Source organism: Hesperophylax consimilis, chromosome 16 (genome assembly GCF_061612785.1).
Source record: "Hesperophylax consimilis isolate HC1 chromosome 16, BYU_Hcon_1.0, whole genome shotgun sequence".
Taxonomy (NCBI): domain Eukaryota; kingdom Metazoa; phylum Arthropoda; class Insecta; order Trichoptera; family Limnephilidae; genus Hesperophylax; species Hesperophylax consimilis.
This window is the reverse complement of record NC_142851.1, coordinates 24,991,626-25,004,285: the sequence shown is the minus strand read 5'-3', so window position 1 is coordinate 25,004,285 and position 12,660 is coordinate 24,991,626. Positions and strand designations below refer to the sequence as shown.

The 12,660-nt window shown below is 36.7% G+C and overlaps 1 protein-coding gene across 1 annotated transcript in view; it reads right to left on the bottom strand.

Annotated features, from left to right (window-relative positions):
- Nucleotides 1-2,519: 2,519 nt before the first annotated feature.
- Nup133 (nuclear pore complex protein Nup133) overlaps nucleotides 2,520-12,660 on the bottom strand; it is a 33,162-nt gene continuing 23,021 nt past the window's right edge. Inside the window, exons 16-19 of the mRNA XM_089641063.1 lie at nucleotides 12,016-12,357; nucleotides 11,028-11,231; nucleotides 7,855-8,104; nucleotides 2,520-2,741 (exon numbers count right to left, since the gene is read on the bottom strand). Of these exons, the coding sequence (XP_089497189.1) occupies nucleotides 2,587-2,741; nucleotides 7,855-8,104; nucleotides 11,028-11,231; nucleotides 12,016-12,357 (951 nt within the window). The 3' untranslated portion in view covers nucleotides 2,520-2,586. The remainder of the gene's footprint in view (nucleotides 2,742-7,854; nucleotides 8,105-11,027; nucleotides 11,232-12,015; nucleotides 12,358-12,660) is intronic.

The window sequence follows — 12,660 nt, the reverse complement described above, 5'->3', positions numbered from 1 at the left end:
GAAGCTCTATAGACATTGCCTGCTTCACTGTGTGGTCTGGTGGTCTCCGTCTTATGTGCCCATACCATCTTAACTGTCGTTCCTCTAGCTTACTGTTTATGTCAGTGACACCCAGGCTACCACGAATGCGTGAGCTTTTAATTTTATCTTTTAATGATACTCCTGCCGTTCATCTAAGCATTCGCATTTTTAGTCATTAGTGTAATAAATTATTAGTTAAATTTATTACAAAACAATGCAAATTGCATACATTTACAAAATATCCTGAATTACAAATAACCTTATTTTTCTATTCACTTTATATTTGAACTGGCGAGATGTCAACATTTTGTAATAACACTGAATCATTGATGCTCTTATTGGTGACCGGGTATGTCATCAAAATGACAATTCAACACACATCCAAAAAGTGATATAAAGTCATGAAAAGTGATGAAACAAAAATTAGGTTAAATAGGTTACATAAGTAACTATTAAACCTAGTTTTTGTTTCATCACTTTTACTGACTCTATATCACTTTTTAAAGGTGAGTTGAATTTTCATTTTGATGAAATATCAGGGAACCGCTGTTATTGGGCGCTTTTATGATCCCCACGGCAACGGCAACTCAACGGCGTGGCGATAGCAACGGTATGCTGTGTTTCATTTCTGTAAGAGAGATTTATTTATTTATTTAATTACAAATGACACAACATGTACCATTAACATAAATATAAAAAGTTTTAAATATAGAATAACTAAAAAGGTTTAGCGTAAGTACAAAGGGTAAGAAAATAATATTACAAAGTAATAATCTGTAATATAATAATAAAAAGTAACTTAAAATTACGGGATTTATTCACAGAATATGTAAACCTTTCAAAGACCCCTCCATCGATTCTAACCGTTGACAATACCTTAATTAGAAGTAAACTTGAATATGGAAGTACTATTTGAAATCCACATTACTGCAAATACGAAAACATTGTAAAATCGGTGTTTGGTATTGAAATAGTTTTGGATAATACCTACTATCATTTCCCATCATATACTATCATATCTACTATCCATTTCCTTCCTTAACCCCTTCAGTAATCATTTAAAAATTAAAAATGGAAAAAAAAACACCTTTTTTATCAATGAATTTTATTTACTCAAAATATATATCCTCATATGAAAGCCATATTCGGGCCCAAAATGGGACTGAATATTGATGTTGTGGTGCATAGTGAGAAAAAATAATTAAAAATTTTCTTTAGTATGAATTCCGAATTCTGGCACATAATAGCCGCCCGAGTATACTCGGGCGTGGTCCTTAAGAGGTTAAAAACAGCCTTACCCACATTGGAAAGAAGAAGATGATTTGTTGCATTGTAAATTGTCGCAAGTCAAGATTCGCTTTCGTGTCGTGTGGCAAGCAGGTGTAATCGTCGTGTCCTCGTGAATTGGAGTCGCATATTCACACGCTTTGTGCTCTGTTTGCAAATATCAAAATCATATCAAAGATTTCATCGGTTTAAAACAGTGCTGGGACTTTTATCTTATGCTCCGAATACATATGCGAGCCGAACTGCCGAACTTATGAGAAAGGAACGAAGCAACCGCATTGCAGTTGTAAAGAGCTTGCATTTGCTTCGTTCCTTTCCCGTAATTTGTGGCTCAGTTGGCGTTTAAGATCGCAAATGTATACGTACCATTAAATTAAAAGGCAATATGTTTACACAAAATAGTTCTCTGCCATCTTGATAATATATGTATAATGTCTTGGCAATAGTGAAATAAATGTTCCCAGTTCCCATTGTTTAAGATGCCATAGCATGTTTCTGGGAGAAGCATCAATTTTGGGAGGTGGGTATGGGTACCGCCGGCCGGGGAACCACTTATTGGGTAACCAACACCTCTGCCATAGGTCACCCCAAGTGGTTCACTGCGTTTGGTGACTTAGCATGGGTGAGGTTTTCCTAGGTCTCGGCGGCGGATGCGTCTGACCAAATACTGCGTGGCAGACCGGATCAGGAGATACATTTGACCTCTCCAGCAGGCCTGTCTCGACCATAAATAAACCCCCACCTCTTTTTCGGGAGGGATGGATTCATACATCCGTCACTTCTGGACACGCTGACCCCCAGATTCCTACCCACCCCTCATACCTTTTTACTTCCCTGAACTACCTTTCCTTAAAAAGAACCCCCCCACAAAGCATCCCCAAAGATAACATAGGCCATGAGGGAAATTATTTTCCTCAGGGTCTTCTGTGTGGAGCTGGTGTAAAAAAAAAGCATTGTTTGTATCATTTTCAAAAACTTGCTGTTTGTTTTCAACAATTTCAATACTATGTAGTGTGTAAGAAAGAGCTGCAGCATTATTGTGATAAAGAATATAAGTTTTATGCTTTTTTCCGTGCCGTTACCGTGCCGTAGCCGTAGGAATTATAAAAGCGCCCATTCACTTACCTTTCTAAAATACAACTTGTCATATAAGAAAGTCGGTAATACATAAATAAAAATGCTAAAAATATTTAAATACAAAAATAGCTTTATTGCAAAAATACATAAAAAAATTAACTTTATACAATCAACAATGGAGATAATGGAGAGATGTTTGGATTAATCGGTGGCCATGTTTTCAGACTGCGAACTGTAGATGTGTTGGTAGCCGAACTTCATGATGTACTGGAACACTTTGTCGGAGGCGAGGTCAGACAGTTCCTCGGAGGTCATCAGGTCCTCCAGAGGTATAAGGTACTCGTCCAGGTTGCAGTCTGAAATTATTAACAATAATATGTATTAATAACTGGTCTAATATTGAGCATGAGACAATTTCACTTATTTAACTAGAAATAGTTGAAATAAATACATTTTTTAATTACATTACACACAAATACAAATTAAATGTAATGTAAAGTTTGTGTGTACTTGGGACGTTTTAATGAATTCTGTATTTGTATATATGAGTTTATTATTTATTTTGTAAATAAGGAGACTTGTATTATACTAATATAGTTTTATTAAGAGGAAACCGGGTGGTGTTTTTTCCATACAAACGTATTCCTCATTTCCCTCTCTGGATTTTGACACTAGAGAAAATATTTTTTTTACATAATATGAATATTGACCGCAAGCGTGTCGGTACGTTTTGATTTTTTTGATAAGTTACTTTTTATAGGAGTTATAACCCTTCAAAAATTGTTAAAATTGCCTTTTTTTAACGCCATCAACAAACGTTCAGTATACAAATAAGACGATGTATTTTTAAAAAAAGCAAAACGTACAGACATAGAATGTTTTCTTCCAATACATTTGGTAAAAAAAATCTTGGAAATCGGTTCAGTTTTGGAGTAGAAAAATGAGGACTACAAAACCTCGATTTTGACAATTTTATTTAGGTATTATCAGGCTGAGGTGCATGTGTCCCTTTCTCTCAGTATTCGGGGGTGAGGGGGGGCGGAGAGGGTTTTGTTGAATACGTATACAGTCAACGAAGTGATGTGACATTCTCAATAATTATATCGATACACTAGTCCACTAGTGTTGTCATGTCCCAAGTTATCGATGTTTTTTTAAAATTATTTTTCTGTTTGGTGACTTATCTTGAGTGTGCCAATACTTACCGAGCTTATTTACTAAAGTTATTGTGACAAATTTAATTTGTTTACGTCAAATAAATTAATGGAAAAAAATTGAAAAAAAAACACCTGTTACAGACAGACCCCGAGATGATTCCGTTCCGTATTGCCGAGTTGGATATGGAACACAAAAATTAATTAAAATATTTTTTGATAACTTTTGAAGGTTGTACTCAACATAATATTATCCCTTTATAGGACACTTTTTTTAAGATACAACTACCGAACCAAAAAAAAACTTTTATATTTGACTATATATATTGTTCTAAATTTAAAAAAAATATATTTTACAAGAAAATGTGTGATGGTAAGTACATACACCACTGATCGTTTGATGGAATGCTGGTACAGCGTATGTTCAGTGGTACATGCATCTACCACATGTTGTTGAATCGATTATGTTATTATAATATCATATTTTATACAAATGAATATTGAAATCTATGTATAAGAGGCACCATATTGTTTATTGTGCTACATATTAGGTACATACACATAACTAGTTTTGTTTTTATTTAACTTTTTTAATACGTTATATTATTACGGAAAAATGCACTTTTGGGAATACCTCCTACATCACTTGACATTTTCAATCTTCTTCAATGATTTAATATTTTTTGTTTTTAAACGCTTTATTGTAAAAAAAGTTACTGTTTAACATCTACACAATGAAATTAAAACAATTTATGGTCCAGACCTTTCCCTCGCCGGTAAATTTCTTGGTATGCGACCGTCAATTATTTCTGGTAAAAGGCATTGGTGGTAGAAATTTTCTAACAGTGGAACGATTTTTTGCCAGATTTCATCGTCCCTCTCAATTTTTTCATACAGCAAACCTTTTGGACTCCACACAACAAAATAACAATAATTACGACGAGTAATATGTAACTGGCCTTGTACTTGGTAGAAGTAATTATGATTCCGTTTTAATGTTAAAGAATGGTCTTCCAATTTAAAGTAATCAATTATCTTTTGTGCAATTCCCTCTTCTGGTGACATATTTGCTATACTATAAGGGCATTTAATTTCAATTATAGAATCCTCACCGATAAGGCCATCCGGACTTGCCGCTAAAAAGTTTTTGGTTTTATCGATAAATAGCCCACAAGCGGATACCTGCAAACTTGTTTTTTTTTGAAAATTGCTCTATTGATAGGCTTTCATTTTCTTTTCCATAATTTGTGGCCATAGTTCCTTTGAATTGTGAGTACAGTAAAGAGTTTAATACTCCCGTAACTGAAGTTTTTTGCCGAAACTTATATATTTTTCCAAAGTTAGACGCCGTTATCCGCTTACGTCTTTCAATTGCCCACAGATTGTTATTGCTTTGGCCTACCGTATTCCGTTCGAGCTCTTCCTTATTCGTTGAAGATAATTCTTTGAGAAATTCCTCTTTTTTCGTTTCAAATATTTCAGATGGCATATCTGGTTCTAATTCCAATTGACCATAATTTTCATCGGGCCCTGTAACTTTTTTTCTTTTTTCTGTCGTATTTTCATTATACTTTAGTTTTTTTTTTTCGACACATTTGTGTATTCTCCTTCGAACGTCGTTTTGTCTCTATAAAGTGCTTCGTGTATTTGCCGGGACTGTGGCCTTGGATTTTCTTTTGTATTCTTGAATGGGTTGCCAATTCACTATTCCACGAAGCTACTGCTCCAAAACATCTTTCTTGGTAAGATCCTCTTGTAGTAAAATTTACCCTTTTTCCACCTATAAATTTGGCGATAACGTTGTTGAATTGCTCCACAGTGTTATTTGTCACGTCAATAATAAGACTTTCTGCATTTGCTATTAGAGACAATAAGAATTGTTGGATATCAGTCCATATTCCACAATCTCGAAGATCGCTTACTAAATTTGGATCATCAGTATACTTCTCCGGCTTGCAATAGTACGATGCACAATTTTTATGATCACCAAACACATGATTTGCGGTATTTTTATGTCCATTTTCAAATTTTTTATTTTATCACTTTGTACTGTGTTTTCTTGCTCTTTCCTGTAATTTACTGCTCCAACTACAGCTCTTCTCATGCGTAAAACGTTTGCTTCAACCTTTTTCCTTATATGAACTGGTACTAAGCCTTTAGCGTTGTTGGTTTTTTTTCCAAGTGCTTTCATTTTGTTGCAAAAATTGCGGAGTAAGTGATTTTTGCACTCTATTTTATGTACAATAAGGTTAGGACCATATGGCATTTGTTGCATTATTTTTTTCATGATGCTGGAGTAGCCATCACCAACTAGTTTGTTAAATTTCAATCCATGCATTTCCATGCTTCTCGAGAACCCTTCTGCTATAATGTGGGCTTCCATGGCATGAGCTCGGAGCAGGCAGTCACATGTATATACCTACGCACAAGTTGCGATGTGACTGAGATGATGAGTCAACAGCAGGCGCTCTAGTTGCGAGTTGCGACATGACTTTTTTATGTGTGCAGCAACCTGTATACACGCACCCACAAGTCTCATTTACTTGTGCGTGTGCAGAAGATGAGCTCGGAGCAGGCAGTCACATGTATATAACTACGCACAAGTCGCGATGTGACTGAGGTGATGAGCGAACAGCAGGCGCTCTAGTTGCGAGTTGCGACGTGACTTTTTGTATGTGAATACCGCACAAGAGTCCGAACTGCTCCCGTCTGGAGCCAGTGAGACTGTGGATTCCCCAATTGGCGACTTAATTGGACTAGTATTACAAAACCCTGTAAGCTGATAGCTGATTTGGCCGTAACTAAGTCGCCGCGTGTATCATTATTTCTCCAGACAATTATTTTATATTATATTTAATTAATATTCTTTTTAATGAATATTATTTTTAATATTGTGAAACAACATAAATTAATTAAAATCAATTTACTTGCGCACGCCGTGATTTGAATCCGAGACCTCCGGACTCGAAGTCGAGAGCCTTACCCCTCAACCACGGAGGCAAAATAAATGTATCTACGTACATATTTGTAGTAAGTAATAATAATAATAAAGTTAAGTACAATACAATATTAAATAATGTAGACCTCGCTATTTTATTACGAATATGTACCTAGGCACCTACTTAATTTTTGGAATAAATTAATAACAGTAAATGAAATAATAAGAACTGATCGCGATAATTTGACGCGAAGTCGCTATCCGGCGCGGCGCGACGTTTCGTGCTTCGAACACCTGCAGCCACGCACACACACGCAGTGGGGTTCACCAATACACCGATAGCGCTTTTGCTGTGTCCGCTGAGATGAACGAAATAGAAATAATTTTTACAAATACCTATCGTTAAAATTTCTCAGCGCTCCTGCGCGCTCTTAATGTTAACAGTTTTGTTTCCCTTTATATTTTATTTGTGAATATTCTGGGTTTGAACTGAAATAGCTTTTTGATTTATTTGTTTTGTGTTACCTGTAGTTCATATTGTTATATAGATATGCACAGTGACCTTGAGGTGATTTAGCACAAAAATGGCGCTATACAAATCATCAAAATATTATTATGTAGCTTTGTTGATTTTAGTAATTAATGTTTTTGTCATGGGAAAGGGCTTTTCGTTTGGACACATTCATCATACCTGACAAATGAATGCAGTTTCATGGGTGGGGATGCCCCTAAGAAAGATTCTACGAGAGGTTCAGTATATTCTAAGGTATAATTATTTATGAGGGGTAATTCCGAATCACCATGTGATAGGGAAACCCTCATCCATTTTGGTTATCACAGGGCTAGACGGGTGGCTTTATTTTGAAATATTTGTAATCTTTAAATGTCATTCGAATGCCGATTGGCGCCCAGATGGGAGTCAGACAGCGGCACGGTACATTCTTTTTTTTTATTTAAATTTGTAGTATGACATAATAAATCCAATTCCAAACTAAAAAAACATTATAATTGAGGAGCTGGATGTAATAACAATTTACATAAATGCGGACAAGCTGTTGTGCTCCCATCTTCAACCTGTTATTTATCTGTTGTGTAAATATTACTTCTGTACGTTTGACACAGACGGAGCGACACAGAAAAGTTTGAATACTATGTAGTTACAAGTTACAAATGAATACAATGCAAATTCAAAAAAAATTTAACGCTTTTAATTTATTTCAAAACGCTTTTTACTGAAAAATACAATTTCATCATTATTATTACATCCAACTACTCAATTGTACCGATATTAGAATGCGTACATTGTTAAAAACCCTGTAATTGTGTTGCATTATTTCTGTGATGATGATTATTTTTTTTCTGTGATTATGAACTCACCCATGAGATGCACAGCATCCACCACCCGGAAGAACATTTTGTCTTGCAGCGTCTGCATGGGGTCGTCGGCGTCCCTCTTCCCCCATTGGTCGCACAGCAGCGCGGCGCACCAGACGCGACGCCGCAGCTCAGCCACCTCGCAGCGGGCGGCCTGGACATCCGCCACCTCGCCTAGCACCAGGGAACACAGCTCAAGGGCGCGGACGTAGTCGTATTCCGTCAGGCCGGAGCCAGGGTAAGTGATGTACATCTGATTACAAAATAAACACATCATTTATGGTTACGAATTATTAAGAATTGATTTTAAGAGATAGTCTGATGGTAGATAGACGGCCTCCGTAGTCCGCGCTCTCGGCTAGCAAGCCGGAGGTCGCTGGTTCAAATCCCGGCTTGAGCTAATAAAATTTATTTGATTAATTTGTGTTATTACACGAATTACTCATTTAACCCTTTCGTCCCGGAAAGAAAAAAATCACATTGGATCCGAAGCGGGGTCACTCAGTCCCCCAATTTGTTTTGCTTATTAAAAGGTGTTAATGACATAATTCGATGAAATTTGTTTTGGTTATAATTAGAGGGAAGTATATATTACATATTTCAGTAGTCATTATCAAAATCGTTTCATAAATAAAGTCATAATTAATGTTCTAATGAATTTAGACCATAACGCATATGTTTTCAAAGAAAACAGAGAAGGCGGGTACGTAGCAAGCATCGCGCCTCGTTTCCGAATCTCGACTGCCGATTGGCGATTAAGCGTCGACGTGGGTGGCTAGTTTCTTGCATAGGGTGGTCTGTAAATGATGGATATATTTTTTAAGTTTTAAAAACCTAGCACTACTAAACTAGGTGCGGATGTTATTTCGAATATTATGTGAATATTTAGATGTAAGTGAAGATTATAATTCCTAATTTATTATTTTATATAGTATATTTACATTTAGGGTTAAATCGTAGTGTTTGCCTTACCAAAAATAATGGGTTCGTTTGTATGTCGAGGGGTTCGAGATAAAACGAATTTTTGGAAAATAGTGAAAAATAAGGTATTTTTAAAACTTAAACGTGAAGTAAATTATTTTTCTATTGTAACCTCAGATATTCCTGTTGATTTTTCTATGTGAAAACACCACAACAGTCCCAACTGCTCCTAATCATCTGGAACCAGTGAGACTATGGCATTCCCAAATGGGGTATGTTGGAGTAATAAAACTTCTAACTTTTAGGTGTACTAAAGTGAAAATATTTCAATTATTAGTAGACCCAAAAGTCACGAGCCGCTACTGTTATGTTGTAAGGCTAAAAGTAGTGAGGAGGGTAAGGAGATGGGGAAGAGGAAGGTGGGGAAATACCTGGCTATTCAGATCTGGTCACCAAACAAGGTCAAAGTCATTTCAAGCAACATTCGAAATGAATTCTGGTCAGTAAATTGTGAAATATCACAAAGTAATCTATTAAATTTTACCTACGCACACCGGGATTTGAACCCGCGACCTCCGGTTTACTAGTCTAGAGCCTTACCCCTCGACAACGGATGCTGTAATATTTATGAAAGAAAAAATATATAATATCAAGTTGCAGGGCGGTAGATGCTTTCAGTATTGGCCTAGTAAAAGACCACCATGTAGAATCCAAACGTTGCTTGAAATGACTTAAGTCTATATGGTTATTAGATTTGCATATGCATGTACTTCAACCTTTGTCTTTCCCATATCCTCCCCCTCCCTATCCCAACTAACTTCAGCCTCACAAAATACCCCAATTGGGGATGCCATAATTCCACTGGCTAGGACGGCTCTTGTGCGGTTTTCACACAAATGAATTAAAACGATAGAATTTTCTGATCTTATTTAAAACATTGGTAAATATGCCGTTATAAACTGCAATAAATACATGCCGACTGATTACATAAATTCTAATATTTTAAGTACAGAATAAATATTTTACAACCCTGAAATAGATATTAATTTATAAACACCATTTCATAAGTGTAAATGTACTGCTTACCAGTCTGAAGATGCCCATAGCAGGGCGAAACTAGTCCGCTTTTACAGAGAATTATTTACCACGAAAATTTAGAGAATTAGCAACTAAAACCCAATATACAATTTAACAGAAGTTTGCGATAGACTTTTTAACCATATAGTACTTAGTTTTTATTCAAGTTCCTTCAAATTACTTAAAAATGTTAACAAAATGTGTCTCTTTCTGACCGATTTATTTTCCATGTGAGAAACAGAGACAGACCTAATTTTAATAATGTTTCTAAACATGAGAAATTTACCGGATGTACGCCAGACAGGCCGATCTTAGTCCAGCAAGCGAGCATTTTAGCATCGCAAAAGGAAATACCAGAAGTGCAGTGTACGCGACCGGGAGTTAGCCCTTTCCATAAAATGCAACTTTTACGGTCCAATACGCTCGTCTTTTACGCTCGCTGGATCGTTCTCGGTGGAGAGCGGAGAGTGGGGATGGGGACGGGGGAATTTTAGCCGATGCTACGAAGCTGAGGTGCGGGGCAGGGGACAGGAATTTTGCCGGAATTTTGTACAAACTATTTAATATCTAAGAAACTAGAAATAATATATAATTTTTTTAAATGCAGATCGATAACCAGATAGTTTTTTTAGGAATACCTAAATTATAGAGTATGTGGTGTAAAAAACAACTTAGATATAGCATAAAACTCTCGTTAGTGTATGTGTGTTCCCCCCGTCCGGTACGGGAGTGTTAAAATAATATATTGCATTTTTGCGGCACGTTCCAGAGTGGAAGATACTTTCATTAACGCCCTGGTGTAAGACCACCATTCAAAATTGAAATGTTGCTTGAAATGGCTTTGGCCATGTTTGTTGACCAGATCTGAATAGCCACGTACTTCCCCACCTGCCTCTTCCCCTCCCCACCATCTTCAGCTTCACAACATTCCCCGATTGGGGATGCTATTGTCTCACTAGCTCTAGGCGGTTGGGAGCAGTTGGGACTCTAATTAAGAATTAAAAAAACGATACATTATTTCTTTTTTTTTCAAGAAAAGTCAAAAAAAGTTTCATGTAAAAAAAAAACAAAAATATTCTTTTCTCTAATCAGTCTTCTTTCTTCTTCTGGTGTCATGTCTTACCGGAGGTTGGCTATCATGGGGGCAATCTGAACAGCAGTATAATCATTTCACTTACGTCCACTATGTCCCTCGGCTCCAAGACCCTCATGGTTTCGACGGTGAGACCGTGGTGAGAGAGCAGCGCAGGCGGCAGGCTGTGGTAGTCCTTCAGCAGGATCCTCTGGTCAGCCGCGGCCAACACTTCCTCCATTTTCCGCTCCTGAACATCGTCGCCGCCCTCCGCGGCCAGGGCGCACAACTTGGAGAGGGATGCCTGGATCTATGATAAAAATTATATATATTGGACTTGTAGAAGTGTGTATTCATTTTATTACAATTTTAACAGAAAAATGAAGGGCGCTGCAATAGTTTAAATTGCCTAACATGTCTTCTTTGATATATAGGGTACAACGAGATGTACCTGACACTGTCAGGCTGACAGACGTATTATCAATTTTAAAAAATTCAAATAAATGAATCGTTTCCATGTCCCGACGCTAACTGTCGAACATTTATGTTTTTAGTGAAAACAAAAAAAAAGTCACAGAAGATCAAAATGTAATCTACATTTTTACTCCAAATAAGCTCGGGAATCGTATGTTAGGTATGTATTGTTACACCGTGTATACATTCCAAAAATACAAAAACGTACTTATCTTGCTTAGAAAATGTTAATATTAAATTACCTTATCATCTCTTTCTGCAACCCGTGTATGTATATGTAATGTGAACAATATGCACTTGGGATATAATAATAGTGCTTTTTAAAGTTTAACTTTGAAAGGTGTTGGTGATTGGTTGTCATTCAAAGGAAAAATTAAACAATCACATCACTCTTCCTTTTTTTTAACATGCATATATGTCTGACTGTAATGATTGGTTACGATTTTAAATAAATTTGAGCATTGATTTGGACGATTTTTAAAAGTTACATCCTTCTACCTTTCATCTTGGTTACTGGTTGGCATTTAAAGGAAATTAAACATTTAATTTGTCAGAGCCCTCCTTCTTTTCTCCATTAATTAATAATATGTCAGACTGCACACTTAGCAAACCTAACTTACATTCATTCTGTGAACAGACTGCTGCTCGATCTGCGACAGCTGCAGAAGCGTCGTGGCCGCATTGATCCATCTTCCATTCCTCACTTCGTGAATCCACAGCAGCTCGCTGCCTTCCACATTGTCCTCCTTCTTCGGAGCGTCTTTAAATCCATCATCATTGTCCTCATCCTCGTCTTCTTCTTCGGAAAGTGACGTGGCCGTGGCCGACCAATGGGAGGCGGGCTGGTGGCGCGCCAGCCAATGGGAGAGGGCGGCAGCATGGCTAGGGAAAGCCTTTAGCAGTGCCGATTGGCCACCGCGGCCGCGAGACATGAACCAGCGGAATGCACACTGCTGGAAACCCTGAGAACATACACATAATAAAAATTAAATAATATAATTTCCTTTACGTTTGAGCGTGATCTTTTAAAATTGGTGGATGTGTAGAGAAAAAATTTAAAATATTTATTTTGAAATCCTGGAAGCAATTAGTACAAAGGTTTGGTTCCTAGACCCCAGACGGGTCAGTAAAGAAATAAAATTATTAATTAAGTTATAATATTTACAATGAATTAAAGGCTTTTTGTTTTATTTGCATTTAGGCACATAGTAATTGGTATTGCTTTCCTCATAACTGTAGCCGCTTTTTTAATTCATAGTTCTATT